At 42.1% G+C, this 20709-nt stretch overlaps 1 protein-coding gene across 2 annotated transcripts in view; it reads right to left on the reverse strand.

Annotated features, from left to right (window-relative positions):
* Positions 1 to 20709, reverse strand: part of KIAA1143 (KIAA1143 ortholog) — a 47094-nt gene that overhangs the window by 16151 nt on the left and 10234 nt on the right. Inside the window, exons 2-3 of one of the 2 annotated variants that reach the window (XM_053599434.1) lie at positions 13499 to 13643; positions 8215 to 11713 (exon numbers count right to left, since the gene is read on the reverse strand). In XM_053599434.1, the coding sequence (XP_053455409.1) occupies positions 11502 to 11713; positions 13499 to 13643 (357 nt within the window). In that variant the 3' untranslated portion in view covers positions 8215 to 11501. Of the gene's footprint in view, positions 1 to 8214; positions 11714 to 13498; positions 13644 to 20709 lie in introns of those variants that run through there. The other variant, XM_053599435.1, reaches the window with a different exon arrangement.

Raw genomic sequence — 20709 nt, forward strand, 5'->3', positions numbered from 1 at the left:
GGAAAGCTGTAATCTGTGGAAGGAACTCATAGAAATGTTTAAAAACTCTTCCTCGACTCAGCCAATGGACTTGTGTGTGGTACAGAACATATTCATAGGCAACATTTAGCTCAGACAGAAATTCCTGAAATTGTCTGTGGTTTAGTGCATTAGCTCTAATGAAGTTAACACAAGATATCACAATTTTCATAACAGAATCCCACTTCAGTGATTTACTACACAGCGCTTGTTGGTGGATGAGGCAGTGTATGGCTATTGGATGAGAATGGTTATGTTTGCCCATTTCTTGGTTAATGTGAGCAATTACTCTTTTCATAGACCCCACCATGCTAGGAGCACCATCAGTTGTCACACTGGCTAGTTTTGCCCAGTCCAGCTCCAAACCATTCAGTTTGGCAAACCTTTTAATAGATATCCTGTCCTGTAGTTGTTCCTTTGATGCTTTGCAGTGCAGCCAGCTGTTCTGTGACTTTGAAATAGTCATTCTTCCCACGAATAAAAATTAGAAGTTGTGCAGAATCACAAACATCATTACTTTCGTAGAGTGCCAAGGAAAAATAGGAAAGTTTTCTTGCGGAGTTTTGCAAATGCTGATGCAAATTGTCTCCCATTTCTTCAATTCTTTGTGTAATTGTAGGTCCTGAAAGACTCACTGTACTAAATAAATCAGCCTTCTCTGGACACATCTCTTTGGCAACAGAAAGAAGGCATTCTTTAACAAATTCTACCTCCACGAATGGTCTGCCAGTGCATGCTATTAGCTTGGCAACTTGAAAACTTGCTCTCAGTGATGAAATATTTAGCTGCTTCTGCTTCACAAAAGTATTTTGCTGAGTTGTCAATGTATTTTTCAGTTTTAATATTTTATCTTTTCTCACTTCTCCGACCAAACAATCATATTTATCTTTATGTTGAGTTTGATAGTGTCGACGCAAATTGTATTCTTAACACAGACACTATATTCTGGCATATCAAAACACAGCTCTTTCCTTGTACTGTAATGAAAAAGTAATCATAAGTCCACTGTTTTTTGAATATTCTACACTCTGATTCAATTTTTCTCTTTCTTGATATTATTGTTTCCTAGGGATTCCAAATTGCTATCAGTAAAATACCAATATATATATACAGTGCTCCAAAAACAATATACCAGCAATAACTTTGCCCACACAGAGAAATATAGACTGCACTGCCCATCAATGCAGTCTGATTAGTGTCCATCAATGCAACCTTGCCAGTCCACATCATTTCAGCCTCATATTGGTGGAAGTCCGCTTTTACTTCAGGCTCACACTGGTGCGGTGCAGAATTACAGAGCTGGTTCCTCCACCACCTTTCCAGTTAACATTACCCTGTGCAAGCCACACTGCGATCTGTAAACTCGCACAGGAATCTGATCACATGGATGAGAAGACCCATGTGATCAGATTCTACTGCAGGAAAAAAGAAGGCACATATGCCTTTTTTCTTCCGAATCTAATGCAAGTTCAGCTATACAAGCATATGGCTGAACTTGCACGGCTCAGAGATCATAACAGTGTGAACTGGGGCTTACACAGCACAACACAAACAACATCATACACAACTCAATAGCAATCAGAATATAAATGAAGGGGAGTCAGAGAGTTTGGCTTACATTCCACACATGTGCACTGCGGGCCCAGGACAGGTTGGCTGCTAAGTAGGACAGGCAGCGGCGGTAAAAACACCCGGTGGGCCGGATAAATGTCCTCGATGGGCCACATGTGGCCCACGGGCCGTAGTTTGAGGACCCCTGATTTAGAGCATCAGGGCAAGAGGACAGACGGTTTGAGTTCGGGAACCCACACTGCAGGTTAAGAAGGCTCTAGGCACTGGACAGAATGGAGGCTGTGACAGGCTGAGTAGCAAGAGAAGTTATGGCCAGGTATAGGAGGATTAGGGAATCAACGACAGGTATTGGTATTGTTAGTGGCTACACTAACAAAGTAGCCACTACCGACTAAAGTTCAGGGTCCCATCTTACAGCTGAAGAATATGTCAGATCTCCCCCAGTAACTTCAAGGACCAGGCTTGTCCTAGTCAATGCCACTCTCTAAGGAAATGTTCAAATTAATGATGATACTAGGTGTTCCCTTCTCCAGTTTCTGGGAGTACATATGCCTAAATCATGTTAAATGTAGAGCTGCCATTAGCCTAGAATGAATGTGGGACCAATGGGCAGGATTCCAGGTCTTGAGCCTGGAAAAATCCTTTCTATCTGCCTTTTCTCAAGACTCCATGCATGACCTTCTAGAAGCTGTAGGTTGGTGAGAGTATGAGTCAGTCAAAAGATTATTTCCTTAGCGACATGAGGCTCAGAAAGCAAGAAACTCTGAAGGGAGATAGACGGCTAGAATTGGGGAAAGGGCAATAGAAACAGGAGCCTGAAAACTCAGACAACATGTGTTTTGCTTCTCATTACGACTTATCTGGTCATGGTTATCTTGAGCCACAAAGCCAGATATGATTGTATGTTGCACTGTTTGTGTCAAGCATAGAAACACCTCTGACCTTTACAAAGTGAGAGAGAATTGCTCATGACCTTCAGGACTCCTAAAGGCTTTAAAAATTTTTTAGTCCCTATCTCAGTAGTACCTAGAACTACACTAACAAAGTAGCCACTACCCACTGTGGCTATTTAAATTAATTAAATAGAAGGAAAGACTTAGCTTTTTTTTGAGACAGAATCCCAAGCTGTCACCCTGGGTAGAGTGCCGTGGTGTCTCAGCTCACAGCAACCTCAAACTCTTGGGCTTAAGCGATTCTCTTGCATCTGCCTCCCAAGTAGTTGGGACTACAGGCACCCGTGACAACACTTGACTATTTTTTGGTTGTGGTTGTCATTGTTTGGTAGGCCCAGGCTGGATTTGAACCCGCCAGATCCAGTGTATGTGGCTGGTGCCCTAGCTGCTGAGCTACAGGCGCCAAGCCAGATTTAGTTCCTTAGTTGTAAGTTGCTCTAGTCACCTTTCTAGTGCTCAACAGCCATAATGGCTAGAGATAACAAAGCTGTTTAACATTTCCATTGATGCAGAATGTTTCCCTGTACAGCATTGGCCTTGATGTTTGGATTTCTCAGACAGTAAGTTTCAAAGAAAAATTTGTTTTTGACACAGAGTCTCACTTTGTTGCCCTCAGTAGAGTTCCTTGGCATCACAGCTCACAGAAACCTCAAACTCTTGGGTTTAAGTGATTCTTTTGCCTCAGCCTCCCTAGTAGCAGGGACTACAAACACCCGCCACAATGCCCAGCTAGTTTTTTTCTATTTTTAGTAGAGACAGGGTCTTACTCTTGCTCAGACTGGTCTCAAACTCCTGACTCAAGCATTCCACCTACCTGGGCGTCCCAGAGTACTAAGGTTACAGGTGTGAGCCAACCATCCCTGGCCATGATACAGATTTTTTGATATTTTTATTTTGTTTTTATTATTTGTTTTATTTTATTGTAATTCTATTTATATATTTATTTATTTATATATATTTTTAATTTTTTGACAGAGTTTTTTACTCCGTGATTCTGGCTAGAGTGCCGTGGCATCATAGCTCACAGCAACCTCAAACTATTGGGCTCAAGCAATCCTCTTGCCTCAGCCTCCAGAGTAGCTGGGACTATTGGTGTGCACCACAATGCCTGGCTAGTTTTTCTATTTTAGTAGAGGCAGGGTCTCACTCTTGCTCAGGCTAGTGTCAATCTTCTAAGCTTAAGCTATCCACCCACCTTAGCCTCCCAGAGTGCTAGGATTATAGTCATGAGCCACCGAGCCCGGCCTTGACCTTTTATTTTGAGTACATTAAATAAGTACATTAAACTCCCACCTATTATAACCATTATTTCGTGAAAGAGAGTATATTTTAACTCCAAAGAAATAGGAAAGATTTTATATCAGAACAAATGACTTCTTCAAAACAAAGGATAAGTTGAAATCTTTGCATTGACATCTTTGCCCACAGATGAGACCTGGAGTGTGCACTGGCATTCAAGTGCCATTGCTATCCCCTAGGATTCTGGCCTCTTTAGTTGCCTTTGTGCCTTATTTTTAAAACTGTACCCGAGGTCCTAGCAGATCTTATTGGCCTTTTGGAAGTGACATGCTTTTCTCAGGAGGTCATGATGTTAGTATAACTTACGAGATCTGACAATTAAGTTCAGGAAACCATCCCAGAAAAAGTGCTACATCCCTCATTGCTGAATATCACTGAAGTCCTCCCCTTGGGAAATTATGCACTGACAGAAGTGCCTAGTTCACCCTTCAAAGCAGTTGTGGAACTCTTTTTCTGGAATGGCCATCAGAGCTATAGTCATATTATCCTTGTTGTCCTGATTGTCATCAAAATGTCCTTTCCATATGTCCTTTATCTTTGGGTAAAGAAAAGTCATTAGGGGCAGATCAGGTGAGTAGGGAGGGTGGTCCAATACAGTTGTTTGTTTACTGCAGTGGTTCTCAACTGTGGGTTGAGACCCACAGGAACTGTATTAAAGGGCCACGGCATTAGGAAAGTTGAGAACCATTGGTTTACTGGCTAAAAACTCCCAGTGTTGTGTGAGCTAGTGCATTGTCGTGATACAAGAGCTGTGAGTTGTTGGCCAAAATTTTCAGTTAAGATTTTCCTGTTTCTCTATTGATGTTTACCTGGTCTGCTACACTTCTCACACAGTTGGCTGATGATTTTGACACACAATTTGCTTGCCAATAGCACTTATGTGTTAGTTTCCTATGACTGCTATAAGAAATTATTACAACTTTGATGGCTTTTAACAACAGAAATTTTTTTTTTCAGTGTAAAAATCAATTTATTATACAACAATCGTACAGAATGCTTTTTATCTAAAAAGAAAAATAGCTTCTCCAGACTCCCTGTCCACCCCAGTCATAATAGCATGTCCTTAAGGTAAAAGTACTTTCTTTTCTTTTTTTTTTTTTTTTTGGTTTTTGGCCAGGGCTAGGTTTGAACCCGCCACCTCTGGCATATGGGACTGGCGCCCTATTCCTTGAGCCACAGGTGCCGCCCAAGGTAAAAGTACTTTCAAAGGAAAACAAAGTGATGCCCTTATTTTCCAAAAAGGAAGCCCCCAGAAATACCGGTATTATATAGAAATTTATTCTTTCAGTAATCTTGAGGGCAGAAGTTCCAATCAGTTTCACAAAGCTGAAGTCAAGGTGTTGGCAAAACAAGCTCCAAAGGCTTTAGGGGAGAATCTGTCCTTTACTTCTTTCAGTTTCTGGTGGCTGCCAGCATTTCTTGTCTTATAGCTGCCATCACTTGAATTTCTGCCTCCATATTTACATTACCTATTCTGTGTCTAACCTCCTTCCTCCTTTCCTTTTTTTTTTTTTTTTGCAGCTTTTGGCCCAGGCTGGGTTTGAACCCACCACCTCTGGCATATGGGGCTGGCACCCTATCCGTTGAGCCACAGGTGCTGCCCATCCTTTCCTTTTTTTTTTTGATGGAGTCTCATTTTGTTGTCCTTGGTAGAGTTCCAACGTGTCACATCTTACAGCAACCTTAAACTCTTGGGTTCAAGCTATTCTCTTGCCTCAGTCTCCCAAGAAGTTGTGAATACAGGCACCCGCATAGTGCCCAGCTATTTTTAGAGACGAGGTTTCGCTGTGGCTCAGGTTGGTCTCGAACTTACGAGTTCAGGCAATCCACACTCCTCAGCCTCCCAGAGTGCTAGGATTATAGGCATGAGCCACCTCACCCAGCCTCCTCCTTTCTTTTTATAAGGAAACCTGTGATGGCAGTTAGGGCCCACCTAGATAATCTAAAATAATCTATTTATCTCAAGATTCTTAATTTAATGTCTGGAAAAACTTTACCACATAAAATGACATTCATGGATTCCAAGGAACAGGACCTGTTATCTTTGGAGGCTACTATTCAGCTCACTGCAATTTATTACTGTGGAATTTGATGAAGGTGATTTTCTATTTTCATTATCACTCCTACCATTATTAATTAAAATTCTACTGTAAGGAAGACCTATCCCTTATTCATTAAAAAAATTTCTATTATCTATTGATTTCTTTTTTTTTTTTGAGATGCAGTCTCACTTTGTCACCCTGGGGAGAGTGCCGTGGGGTCACAGCTCACAGCAACCTCAAATTCTTGAGCTCAAGTGATCCTTCTGCCTCAGCCTCCCAAGCAGCTGGGACTACAGGCACCTGCCACAACGCCCGGCTATTTTTAGAGAGGAGGTCTCGCTCTTCCTTAGGCTGGTCTCAAACTCCTGAGGTTAGGCCATCCATCTGCCTCGGCCTTCCAGCAAACATTAAATCCTAAAGCTAGAGAATAATCTCTTTTCACTCCATGTGCTGCCTCCTGGACTGGTGCAGGGGCTCGACCCCCAAGGCCTCAGGCAGGTATACCACTATGACTTTGCTGGGTGTAACCTGGCTGCTCTGACAGGTTGGAGTATGGTGCCTGAAGTTTTCCCAGGCCTGCAATGCATGCTGCCAGTGGCTCTACAGTTTTGGGGTGCTGGTGGAGAAGGTTCTACTCTTATGGCTCTGTTAGGCATTGTCCTAGTAGGGACTCTCTGTGGTGACTTTGCTCCCACAGCTCTGCTATTCATTGCCCTTGTGGAGACTCTGTAGCAACTCCAGCTCCACATTTCTGTTCAGCATTGCTCTAGTTGGGGTTCTCTTTGTGGTAGCTCTGCCCCTGCAACAAGTCTCTGTCTGGGCCCCCAGGCGTTCTATAGCACCCTTTGAAATCTGGGTAGAAGCTACCAAGCTTCCCCAGGTGTTGCTTTCTGCAAGCCTGCAGAATTAGCACCATGTGGATGCCACAAAGGTTGACTATCTATATCTTCTAGAGCTTCAAATACTTGTTTAACATTTGCCTAGAACATGAAGAAGAGGCCTAATGTCTCTTCTCTGACTCCACACTCACCTCTCAGCAAAACAGATCCTGCTGTGTACAGGACCCAGTGTTCTCAGAAAGCAGTTTATAGAAGGTAAAGCAATTTCCTTAAGGGTGCTGAGCACATCTCACCTGCCACCACATTTTGGTCTTGGTCTTTTAACACAAGATGTGCTTCCTGGATGCTAGCTCTTAAATTTACATTGTTCAAAATACCATCTGTGGTACAGGCTTCATCAACATGATATATTTTAGGATTTAAGAACTTTTGAACAGTTTTTTTCCTTTTCTTTCTTTCTTTTTTTTTTTTTCGGACAGTCACAGTCTACTCAAACTCAAGTGATCCTCTTGTCTCAGCCTCTCAAGTAGCTGGGACTACAGGCACCCGCCACAACGCCCAGCTATTTTTAGAGACGATGTCTCGCTCTGGCTCAGGCTAGTCTCTTAACTCATGAACTCAGGTGATCCACCCACCTTGGCCTCCCAGAGTGCTAGGATAATAGGCGTTAGCCACTGTGCCCACTTTGAACACTTTTTTATGTTCCTTGTTTAATTTTTTTTATCCCTTATTATAGTTTTTTTGAGACAGTCTTACTACGTTGCCCTCAGTAGTGCTCAAATTCTTGGGCATAAGCGATTCTCTTGCCTCAGCCTCCCAAGTAGCTCGGACTACAGGCGCCTGCCACAATGCCTGGCTATTTTTTTGTTGTAGTTGTCATTGTTGTTTAGCAGGCCCAGGCGGGGTTCGAACCCTCCAGCCCTGGTGTATGTGGCCAGTGCCCTAACCACTGAGCTACAGGTGCTGAGCCTATTATAGTTATAATACAGTAGCCTCCTTATCTGTGGTTATGCTTTCCATGATTTCAGTTACCTGAAGTACAGTTACAGTAAAATGTGGAGACAGACCACATTCACACGTTTATTATAGTATATTGTTATAATTGTTTACTTCATTATCAGCTATTGTTGTTAATCTATTATTGGGCCCAATTTTTGAATCAAACTATCATAGGTATGTATAGGAAAAAACATAGTATCTGAGATAAGGTTTGGTATTATCTGTGGCAACAGGCATCCACTGGGGGTCTTAGAACATACACTTTAAGGATAAGGGGGTACTAGCGTATTCTTTATTAGTGGTTTTCAAGCTTGAGTGAACAATGGCATCACCTGGCAGACTCCTTATAACAATTACTGTGCCCTACGTGCACTTTCTGATTCAGTAGGCAAGGCCCAAGATATTGCACTTTTAGGGACCCAAGGGATCTGATGATGTTGATCCACATTTTGAGAACCACTGGTCTATGAAAAGAAAATTAGAGACAACCACTCTCATTCACGTAACTTAATAGTCATGTAATATTTATTGTGCACTTAATATGCCAGGTACTTTTCTGGATACTGAGGATACAGTGACAAATAAAACAAAGTCCCTGCCTTGAAGATCCCCACCTCCAGATACTAAGACATTAAAATTTATAGTATTATAATAATGTAGTTTGGTATAAGAGTAGGTATAGTAGTATAAATCAGGGGAAAAAAACCTGGCTTACGTAACAAGTTACAATACATTAAAAATAGTATTGCAGAATGGCTTTAGGACTACTTTGAATCATTTAGAAAAAGTTTATTTCAAGGCTCCCTAGCCCACCCACATACATCACTTTTGAGTATTATTTATACTGGATATTTAAAATGGGGAAAAGATAGACGTGGCACCTGATTCATGATAAGAGGCTCTGGAATTAGTAATTTCAGGTGAATGTGACGGGTAAAGGGATGTGATTTTTTTTTTTTTTTTTTGAGACAGAATTTCACTATGTTGCCCTCGGTAGAGTGCCATGCTGTCACAGCTCACAGCAGCCTCAAACTCTTTTTGGGCTTAAGCAATTCTCTTGCCTCAGCCTCCCAAGTAGCTGGGACTACAGGTGCCCGCCACAGCTCCCAGCTATTTTTTTCGTTGCAGTTGTTGTTTAGCTGGCCTGGGCCAGTTTTGAACCCGCCACCCTTTGTAACCCCTGTGCTATGGATGCTGAGCCGGGTTGTGATCTTAACAAGCTCCTGGTTTGGATGACAATGATGAAAATTGTAAGGACTAAGCAGGGTTTTGAAGAATCACCTGGAAAGGCTCAGACATTACAGCGCTTCCCTCCATTTTTCCCCCAACACTCAGCAAGATCTCTTGTTCAGATAACCTTATATATAAGTGAGAAACACATAGGTTTCTAGGACAATTGATTATTCAAGAAAAAAGTATACCAAAATAAATTTCAGATGGAGTAGTTTTTATTTTTATTTATTTATTTTTTTTAAAGACAGAGTCTCACTTTATCACCTTTGGTAGAGTGCCGTGACGTCACAGCTCACAGCAACCTCCAACTCCTGGGCTTAGGTGATTCTCTTGCCTCAGCCTCCCAAGTAGCTGAGACTACAGGTGCCCGCCACAATGCCTGGTGCTATTTTTTTTTTTGGTTGTTGTTGCAATTTGGCCGGGACCAGGTTTGAACCTGCCACCCTTGGTATATGGGGCTGGCACCCTACCACTGAGCCACAGGCACCACCCTGAATAGTTTTTAAATGTAAGAAAGAAAATGGGGAAAAGATAGATGTGGCATGATTCATTATAAGATGCTCTGGAATTAGTAATTTCAGGTGGAGAAAGAACAAGAGACTATTGGTGATCCTTTATCTGTTAGAGAGGATGAGAAACAGAGAATGAAAATAAATGCCTACATAATTTACAAGTTAGAAAAATATGACTACACTAATGGAAAATGACCAAGTTAATTCAAAAAAGAAATACAGGGCAGCACCTGTGGTTCAGTGGGTAGGGTACCAGCCCCATATATACCGAGGGTGGCAGGTTCGAACCAGCCCCGGCCAAATTGCAACAAAAAAATAGCCAGGTGTTGTGGCGGGCGCCTGTAGTCCCAGCTACTCAGTAGGCTGAGGCAAACAGGGGTCCAAACTACAGCCTGTGGGCCACATGAGGCAGTGTGATTGTGTTTGTTCCCGTTTTGTTTTTTTACTTCAAAATAAGATAATGTGCAGTGTGCATAGGAATTTGTTCATAGCTTTTTTTTAAACTATAGTCCGGCCCACCAATGGTCTGAGGGACAGTGAACTGGCCCCCCGTTTTAAAAGTTTAAGGACCCCAGGTAGAGGTTGCTGGGAGCTGTGTAGCCACAGCACTCTGCCCAGGGTGATAAAGTGAGACTCTATCTCAAAAAAATAGAAAAATAAAAAAAACCAAAAGAAATACAAAATGGTTTGTTAACATCTGAAAAACAGTTTAGCTTCCCTAATAAAGAGAATGCTAATTAAATTTAACTATTAAACACCATTTTCAATATATCAAATTGACAAGAATTAAAAGCCTGGTGCCAATCCAAGGCTGGTGCACAGTTATCATGAATGATGTGGACTCTTAAAGATGGTAAATGAATAAAATGCTAAAACCCCTTTAGAAAACAATTGGAAAACAATTTGAAAAGGCGGCGTTCGTAGCTCGGTAGGTAGGGCGCCAGCCACATATACCCAGGTTGGCAGGTTCGAACCCCGGCCCAGGCCAGCTAAAACAATGACAACTACAACAATAACAATAACAAAAAAAAGAAAACAATTTGAAAGTAAATATTAATAGCTTTAAGAATATTCAAATACTCTGATGCACTAATTCTGCTTCCAGCAATTCATTCAAATGAAATCATCTGAAATACCGTCAGAGATGTCTACATAAGCATGTTGGATGAGATACTTATTGCATCACTTAGGACCGCATTTGGCAGACAAAAACCTGACAGAGGCTTAAATAAGCATAATGTTTATTCTTCTCATGTCTCAAGAAGTGCAGAGTTTAGCAGCCCAAGGCTGGTACGGCAGCTCAAGGCATGCTATGAAGGATCCAAACTCGAGTCTTTCTACTTATACCACCCAAACTAAGTAGCCGCCTTCCTTATGCCCAAAAATTGCTCTCATACTCAGGTTTTATGTCTGTACTCTGAGCAAGATGAAGAGATAGGGGCAGAGGTTCATGCTTTTCAAGTCTGTCCTTTTGCATCAATAGAATTCCACTTGCTATCTCTTAACTCACCAGAGCTGAGTCATATGGCCATCCTCAGCAGGAGCTGGGGAGGTATTTTCAGCTAGACATATTATCATTTCCCCACCCAAAGTGCAATTCTTCTAATGAGGAAGATACAAACAGGGGATTTGTTTAATTCTAAAATTCCCTCCAGCTATGAATGTAACCTGGAAAAAATGCTCACAATGTACTGTCAAGTGAGAAGCAGGACAGAATACACATATTTATACAATTTTGTTTATACAAAATTATATTAAATTATAGAAAATTGTTATAACAAAATGTATTTTAAGAAAATATAATTTACATATACACACACACCCACAAGAAATAACAAATGGTAATAGTAGTTAATTTTTACAAGTTGGCATTTCAAGTCAGAGGGGTATTGATGAACAGATGTAGTTTATTTTATTAGATTTTTTTCTGTATTTTCTAAATTTTCTATAATGAATTCCTTATAACAGAAAAAAATGTTATTTCAAAAAACACCCATATATTTTCTAAGGAGACTAAGTCCAAAATGTTTATACTTACTCATTTTCATCTTCATCGTCAAAAGAAAGGAGGCTACTGTTTTTGATCTGCTTTTGTGAGTTCTTTTTAACTGAGTCCTGATTTATTTCATCTTCATTTATCTTCTTCTTTTTCGAGGTTGCTGTTAAACCTGAATATTTTTTATCTGAGGGACGCTTGACTGGTTTTCGATACATTATTTTTCCATCAGCTGGAGCGGGTTCTTCCTCTGAGCAAAAACAAATTTTTAAGAATTTTCTTCCCTCCTCATTATTTTGCCTTTATCAGACAGTCAAACAACAAGAAAATCTCATACTGTATTTAAGGATATCCTTGAGTCAATTCACTCTGGTCTTCTCCATTGCCTCTAGCTACATGCCCTAAAAGGCCCAATAGGCCCCACAAGACACACAGTCACTCCATAAAAACTCACTTACTGAAGTATATCTTTCTTTCTTTCTTTTTTTTTTTGAGATAGAGTCTCACTATGTCACCTTCGGTAGAGTGCCGTAGCATCACAGCTCACAGCAACCTCAAACTCTTGGGCTTAAGCGATTCTCTTGCCTCAGCCTCCCAAGTAGCTGGGCCTACAGGCGCCCACTACAACACCTGGCTATTTTTTGGTTGCAGTTGTCGTTGTTGTTTAGTAGGCACAGGCTGGGCTCCAACCCGCCAGCCTCAGTGTATGTGGCCAGCACCCTACTCACTCGGGCGCCGAGCCTGAAGTATTTCGTAACACTGTCAGTCCCAATTAATTATAAGCAGGTTGTATTTTTAAGTATTTTGAAAAGTAATTGTTTGGAACTACAGCATTTTCCACCTAAAAACAAGGTAAAAATTGTTTGGCATACCAACTCTAGGCACTAATTAAATAGACCTTTGTTAACTGGTTTCTAAAGCTAAACACATGTTTTTAAAAAATAGGATGTTTTTATTGAAATTCACACTTAATCCTCAAAATAACCTAATAAAGTAGGTACAATGATTGTCCCCCTTTTTTTTTTGAGACACAGTCTCTCTGTTGCCCTGGGTAGAATGCTGTGGTATCACAGCTCACAGCAACCTCAAACTCCTGGGCTTGAGTGATCCTCCTGCCTCAGCCTCCCAAGTAGGTGGGACCGCAGGCACCTGCTACTATGCCTGGCTAGTTTTTCTATTTTTAGTAGAGATGGGGTCTTCCTCTTGCTCAGGCTGGTCTACAATTCCTGAGCTCAGGCAATACACCAGCCTGGGCCTCCCAGAGTATTAGGATTATGGGAGGCACCGCATCCCACCTATTGTCCCTGTTTTATGTTTTTGAGACAGTCTCAAGCTGTTGCCCTGGGTAGAGTGCTGTGGCATCACAGCTCACAGCAACCTCAAATTCTTGGGCTTAAGCGATTCTCTTGCTTCAGCCTCCCAAGTAGCTGGGACTACAGGTGTCGCCACAACGCCTGGCTATTTTTAAGTTGTAGTTGTCATTGTTGTTTGGCAGGCCTGGGCTGAATTCAAACCCGCCAGCTCTGGTGTATGTGGCTGGTGCCCTAGCCACTTGAACTACAAGCGCCCAGACTATTGTCCCTATTTTTTTTTTTTTTTTTGTAGAGACAGTGTCTCACTTTATGGCCCTTGGTAGAGTGCCGTGGCCTCACACAGCTCACAGCAACCTCCAACTCCTGGGCTTAAGCGATTCTCTTGCCTCAGCCTCCCGAGTAGCTGGGACTACAGGCGCCCGCCACAACGCCCGGCTATTTTTTGGTTGCAGTTTGGCCGGGGCCGGGTTTGAACCCGCCACCCTCGGTATATGGGGCCGGCGTCTTACTGACTGAGCCACAGGCGCCGCCCTATTGTCCCTATTTTTTGATGAGGAAATTGAGAAATGAAATAACTTGCTCAAGGTTATACATATGATAACATATGTCAAAGCCACACTATGAATCTTGAAATGTCCCTTTCAAACATAACATATTATTAAACAACTTCATACTCCAGCATCCTTAAATTGTTAGAAAAACTAGATTACTTTCAAAGTTACCTGCTTTGGCAGCCTTTATTTCTGCTTTAATTTTCATGACTTCTTCAGGTGACAGGTCTCCTTTTTTTAAAACCACCACTTGGGGCTGTTCATCTTCTTTGTCACTGTGATCACCATCTTCATCTGGGAGCTGAGGCTGGATTCTCTAGGGGAAAACAAATAGGTTGTTAGGGCACTGACTTTATTTAAATACAGTCACTGCCTCTGTGAGAAACTGTAATCACTGAAGTGATAAGGGTAACTTTATTAATTAAATGTGTTTGGCCATGAATTTTTAAGTAACTACAAAGAGACTAACCTTAGCACCTAAGGGAACAGCTGCCTGTCCATCACACTGGGGTGCCTGTCCAGTGAGGTTCATTTCTATCTTTGCAGGATTCAGATTGCAGTTGCTGGTACCTGGGTCCCTGCTTTGGCTACTCTGTCATTCCTAGCCTACTCAGGGCACTGCTGAGCCATGTGGCTTCTCTTTGCTCATTAATATTTTTCGCCTCTGTCTCTTATCAAAGATGCAATAGGGGGTGGTGCCTGTGGCTCAAAGGAGTAGGGCGCTGGCCCCATATGTCAGAGGTGGGAAGTTCAAATCCAGCCCCGGCCAAAAACTGCCAAAAAACAAACAAACAAAAAACAAAGAGAAAATAGGACAGAACATGGCAAGCATGAGCCTTTACCCTTATCTCTTCATCTTGCTTGGAGTGCAGACATGAAACCTGAGACCAAGGCCATTTTTAGGCAAGGTGGGATAAGTGGAAAGACACAAGGAGCTTGGATCCTTGATAGCATGCCTTGAGCTGCCACACCAGCCTTGGATTGCTGACTTTAAACACCACCAAAGAATAGAGAGAATGAAGTAAAATGTACTTTTTCTGTCACTTCTGCTCATCACTTCCCTCTTCTAAAAGCTTTGGTTTGATGGACATCCTATCAGCTGTTTTCCAAGCATATACAAATATGTAGGTATAGAAAACATTTTGTATACAAATACTGTACATATTACTGTGACTTGGTTTATTTTTTCTCATTCAAATTATGACATTCTGAAGCATAAATTACAGAGAATAACTGAAACCACATGCTACTCACTGCATATATGTAACAAATGATAACATTTTGCCAGTTGATTCAGCTACTTTAAAAATCTCAGATACCAGCTTGGCGCCTGTGGCTCAAGCGGCTAAGGTGTCAGCCACATATACCTGCCCTGGCGGGTTTGAATCCAGCCCACCAAACAACAATGATGCCTGCAACCAAAAAAAATAGCCGGGTGTTGTGGCAGGCACCTGAGGTCCCAGCTACTTGGGAGGCAGAGGCAGGAGAATAGCTTGAGCCCAGGAGTTGGAGGTTACTGTGAGCTGTGATGCCACAGCACTCTACCTAGGGAGACAGACAGCTTGAGGCTCTGTCTCCAAAAAAAAAAAAAAAAAAAAATCTCAGACACCATAAAAGTCCCATTCTGTGTGGCACTTGTGGCTCAGTGAGTAGGGTGCCAGCTCCATATATGGAGGGTGGCGGGTTCAAACCCAGCTCCAGCCAAACTGCAACAAAAAATAGCCAGGCATTGTGGCGGGCGCCTAGTCTCAGCTACCTGGGAGGCTGAGGCAAGAGAATTGCTTAAGCCCAAGAGTTTGAGGTTGCTGTGAGCTATGATGCCACAGCACTCTACTAAGGGTGACAAAATAAGACTCTGTCTCAAAGAAAAACGAAAAAAAATAAAGAAAAATCTATGGTTTTGTGCAGCCTCTTCATCAATTATCTTAGCTACATCTTCTGGTAACTTGCTGCATTAGCATTTACTGCTTCACCTTACACTTTTATTAATATGTTACAGCTTCTTTCCTTAAAACTTTTCTTTCACAGCTTCTTCAACTAAGACTTCATAGACTTGAAGAGTTAGGGCCTCGTTCTGGATTAGGATTTGGCTTCAGTGGTTCTCAACCCTTCTAATGCCTCCTAATGCCATGACCCTTTAATACAGTTCCTGATGTTGTGGTGACCCCAACCATAAAATTATTTTCATTGCTACTGTTATGAATCAGAATGTAAATATCTGATATGCAGGATATATTTTCATAGTTACAAAGGGGGTCACGACCCACAGGTTGAGAACCGCGGCTTAAGGGGATGTTTTAGCTGGTTTGATTTTTTTTTTTTTTTAGAGACAGAGTCTCAAGCTGTTGTCCTGGGTAGAGTGCCCCTGGCGTCACAGCTCACAGCAACCTCAAACCCCTGGGCCCAAGTGATTCTCTTGCCTCAGCCTCCCAAGTAGCTGGGACTTACAGGCGCCTGCTATAACACCCGGCTATTTTTTGGCCTGGGCTGGATTCGAACCTGCCAGCTCCAGTAAATGTGGCTGGCGCTCTAGCTGCCTGAGCTACAGGCGCCGAGCCAGCTGGTTTGATCTTTTACCCAGAATACTAAAGCTTTTTCTCTATCAACAATAAGACTGTTTTTCTTTATCATTTGTGTGTTCACTGGAGTAGCACTTCTAATTTCCTTCAAGAACTTTTCCTTTGGCTGGGTGCCCATAGCTCAAGGGTTAGAGGGCTGGCCCTGTGCATCGGAGGTGGCGGGTTCAACCCAACCAGGGCCTGCTAAACTAAATAAGCAAATAAATAAAAACGTAAAAAAAGGAATTTTTCCTTTGTATTCACAACTTGGCTGTGTGGCACAATAGGCCTAGCTTTTGGTCTCTCTTGACCTTTGGCATGCCTTCTTCACTAGGCTGTGATTTAATGTGAGAGATAATGTAACTCTTCCTTGAACACTCAGAAGCTACTGTAGGGTTATTTATTGGCTTAATTTCAATATCGTTCTGTCTCAGGGAACAGAGAGGCCCAAGGAGAGGAAGAGAGACAAATGGTTAGATGGTGGAGCAGTAAGAATACACAACATTGGGTTTGGTACCCCACAGCTCAGCGAGTACAGTGCTGGCCACATGCACTGAGGCTGGTGGGTTCAAGACCTCCTGGGCCTGCTAAACAACAATGACAACTGCAACCAAAAAATAGCTGGGTGTTGTGGCAGGAGGCTGAGGCAAGAGAATCCCTAAAGTTTGAGGTTTCTGTGAGCTGTGACACCATGGCACTCTACCAAGGGCGATGTAGTGAGACTCTGTCTTAAAAAAAAAGAAAAAAGAAGAATACACAACATTTATTAAGTTCACCATCTCATATGGGTGTAGTGCATGGCACCCCAACACAGAATAGTAATATTAGAGATCACTGATCACCATAACAGACAATTAAAAAATAAGAAATGAGAATTGCCAGTGTGACACAGAGCCGTGGAATGAGCACATGCTGTTGGAAAAATGGCACCAACAGACTTGCTGGACCTGGATTACCACAACCTTCAATTCATAAAAAATGCAGTATCTGTGAAACTCAGTAAAACAAAGCACAATTAAACAAGGTATGCCTGCACTAGTAATTTCATGTTAAGTCAATCTCGTCTCTTTTATAATACTAAGCTGTGAGTAATTTGAGTGGTAAGTCTTAGTGCAAGTACTACACAGAGTGCTAAAGAAATTTTTTTCTCCACACATCATTTAAATATAATGGTCTGTTCCTCTTGAAAGAAATAGGGGACCTCCGTGGCTCATGCCTGTAATCCTAGCACTCTGTAAGGCCCAGGTGGGAGGATGCTTGAGCTCAGGAGTTCAAGATCTGCCTGAGCTTTTGCCAGATCTGTTTCTATTAAAAATAGAAAAATTAGCTGAGTGTGGTGATGGGCACCTATAGGCCCACCTACCCTGGAGGCTGAGGCAGGACCCAGGAGTTTGAGATTGCTGTTGAGATAGGTTGAAGCCATGGCACTTAAACATGGACAAGAGAGTGAGATTCTCAATAACAACAAAAAAAGGTAGGGCAAATGAGGATGTGAAACCAGTTATGACTGAAGCCTAGGCAGGCTGGTAAGTTGATTCCCATAAGATGGTGGGCAAGAGGGAGACTCAACCCACCAGCACTGATTAACCCCCCCATCCCCATGGTGGGGACAATAAAAACAAGAAGGATGAGGTAATGGGGCAAAGATGAGTAAAAACAGGATGAGGCCTCCTTGGTGGTGCCACTGGCACCTTAGGTTCCTGCTGACTTAATTGTTCTAAAAAATAATTTTCTTGCTGAACTAGTTGACCAGTAACTGTTATTAACTGTAAGTACCATAAATTTGCTTCTGTACATAGTGGCTGTAAAATCAGCTGCTTGTATATTGTCTTTTAGCCTGCATAAGTCATCCTATAAAAACTCTTGTCTCCAAGCTGGTCATCACTGGTCTTCTGACCTTAGAAGGCAGTCAAGCTGGCCAGTCTTAATACAGGCTCCTAATTGGTTTCTTCAGTTTGTCTGGAGGTCTCATCTTGTGCACCATTACATCTGGAGGCCCCAGCGATAGCCTAGGTTTTGATCTAGGTTGAGACCACCAGTTCTGGCTGGGTATGTAGGCCCACTCCCAACCAGGGGGTGGCCACGGAGAGAAATTTCTCAGCCCCGGATGGGAGGTTGGCTCCCCTTCTCCAGTGCAATCCCCTAAATTATTTGACTAAATCTGGGCACCTTAATGAAGTCATCTGGTTCTGGTTTCTGGGTTTACCGGTAAGTCTGTTGGGGGCCATCCTCGGGGGCTGGACACAGCTGCACCCCAGATGGCCGGTTTCCCCCCACCCAGACGTCAGCTGAGGAACCTCTGGTTGGATCTGTGCCAGAGTGGCTGACCAAATCCCGTATCTGTATGAGACTGGCTGACTGGGTCTTATAATGCGGATGTTTGTGCTATCTTTCCTTGTGAGTGATTGAGTTTTAGATGTGGCAGGTGTTTGAGTAGTTTATGTTTGTCTGTTTACACTTCCTTTCTGTCTTTTGGGCCCTGGTCTGTTCTGTCAGTTTGCATATTTCCTGTGCTATCTCCTTGGAGATGCCACCTGACCCGTCACTGTCAATCTTGCTTCTTTATCTCTAATTAGGCAGACTATACTTTCTGAGTCCTCTTCTTTGTTATCAGGGCTTGCCCAGGGTGTACAGGGCTTTCCTTTTTGCCTATCACTCTTTCCCCACCCCTCTCAACTGCTTTCTATGTTTGGCTGTGTCCTCCAAAACCTGGTTCTGGGGATCCTCAGGTGGCCTCCAGGAGGGGGACAGGCTGTGGTCCCTCTGAGGGGAGGCACCCCCTGGAAACATCTCAGGGCCCCCGGAAAACCTGGAGCCCTCAGGAGACTGGCTGATGATCATTCCTAAATTCATCTGAGTCCACCTCTGGAAGTAAGCCACTTTAACATCTGTTTTTAATTAGTATCCGTAGATGTTTTTTTTTTTTTTCTTTTACAGTTTTTGGCCGGGGCTGAGTTTGAACCCACCACCTCCAGCATATGGGGCCGGCGCCTTTCTCCTTTGAGCCACAGGCGCCGCCTTAGTATCCGTAGATGTTTAGTATAACTATTAATAGTAAAACACCATTTAAATGAAAGCTGGAATCTAATCAATCCCCAGGGTGTTAGATCACCCACAGGCCTGTTAAAAAGTGTTAATGGCCTCCTGTAATTAAGTAACAGTTCAAGTGAGAAATCAAGGCTGCCCAGTGTAAAAAAAAAAAAAAATAAATTGGGGGCAGCGCCTCAAAGGAGTAGGGCGCAGGCCCCATATGCTGGAGGTGGCCGGTTCACCAGAAACTGCAAAAAAAAACAAAACAAAACAAAAAAAAGTTGGAATGTGTGCATGTGAGTGCTTAGAGACTGACTGAGATGAATAACAATAGAAACTGACTGAAATTTTGTTGGACTGCGGGACATGCAGAGGGAGTGAAACGTGCTAGAGCTATTGGCAGAGGGGCCGTGCCTTGGAAAATGTTACAGTTCCGGCAGTCCAGTGAACTCTGGATGGCCCTTGAAAATCTTGGAGAGAAAGTGTAAATCTTGTGCCAGGCAGGGCTATACCCATATCCTTTGTAGGTTTCGAAGGTAAACAGCTTCTGGCAGTGGGGAGAAGGCCCAAGTCAGAGGTCTCCAGCATGGGTCCTTTGTCTAGAACTAAATAATTAACCCTGAAAAATATTTTAGCCAGGACTTAATAAATGAAAAACAAACAAACAAACAAAAAAAACCCTGTTACAACCTAAATACATGTTCTAACAAATGAATAAATGCAGCCCCACACTTTGAGCAAAGCTATTATGTCTTTGTTGCGGTTAGAGTGTGTACTCCCTACTTAGGGTGAAGCCATGCAAAAGGTTTAGAACTGCTTTATTCCTCAAAAAGTATGGACTGCAACATTTGTGCCTAACGATAAAAACCTGATTTCTGAGCTTACCTGAACCTGAAAAAATAGTAATTCCGTGACCAGCCCTGAGTGAGAAAAATCCTGTATCAATGTTGTATTTCATAAAATATCTCTCATTTGTAAAATGTAATAATTTAGTTGTTTAAATTGTTAAAAAAAACCTGAGCCTTTGTCAAAGAATAAAATTCTTGCCTTTTAAACCTTCTAATTATCAGTGTGGCCAAGTAGAAAGAAAAATGGCATGGTGTAAAGAAAAGAATTTTTTTTTTTTGTGGTTTTTGGCCAGGGCTGGGTTTGAACTCGCCACCTCTGGCATATGGGACCGGCGCCCTACTCCTTGAGCCACAGGCGTCACCCCAAGAAAACAATCTTGTGTGATAAATTTTACCCTGAAACAAAATAGTTATTTAAAAAGTGAAAGGCAGGGCGAGAATTAAAGAAAATTTAGAATGCTTGTAGATTATTTGTGCAGGTTAAATGAAACTCATAAAAGGAAATTTGTAAAGAAGTTTACATGTAATCCAGTTGACTATGTATGTCCTTTAAAATCTTTTGGCTTGTAGTCTTATTTGAATAAATGTTTTAAACCTTTGATATCTGACAAAACTTTCAAAATCAAAACTCTAAATTTGGGACTCTGTGCCTGTTACACAGTCATTACGATGCCAGCCACGTGCACCAAGACTGGCAGGTTCAAACCCAGCTGGGGCCACCTAAACAACAACAAAAAAACCCACAACTCTAAATTTGGTCTTTAAACTTATTTATTAAAAATGTATTGGAAACACTGTTAAATATAAAATGGTAATTAATTTTGTATGAGTTATAATTATATGTATGTTCCAATATTATAAGACACTAATCTAGCCTAAAATAACATATTGGTCTAATGTATATTATCAGTAATAATTTTAATTCATCAAAAAAAAATTAAGAGGC

The sequence above is a fragment of the Nycticebus coucang genome, chromosome 8, assembly GCF_027406575.1.
Source record: "Nycticebus coucang isolate mNycCou1 chromosome 8, mNycCou1.pri, whole genome shotgun sequence".
NCBI classification, from domain to species: Eukaryota; Metazoa; Chordata; class Mammalia; order Primates; family Lorisidae; genus Nycticebus; species Nycticebus coucang.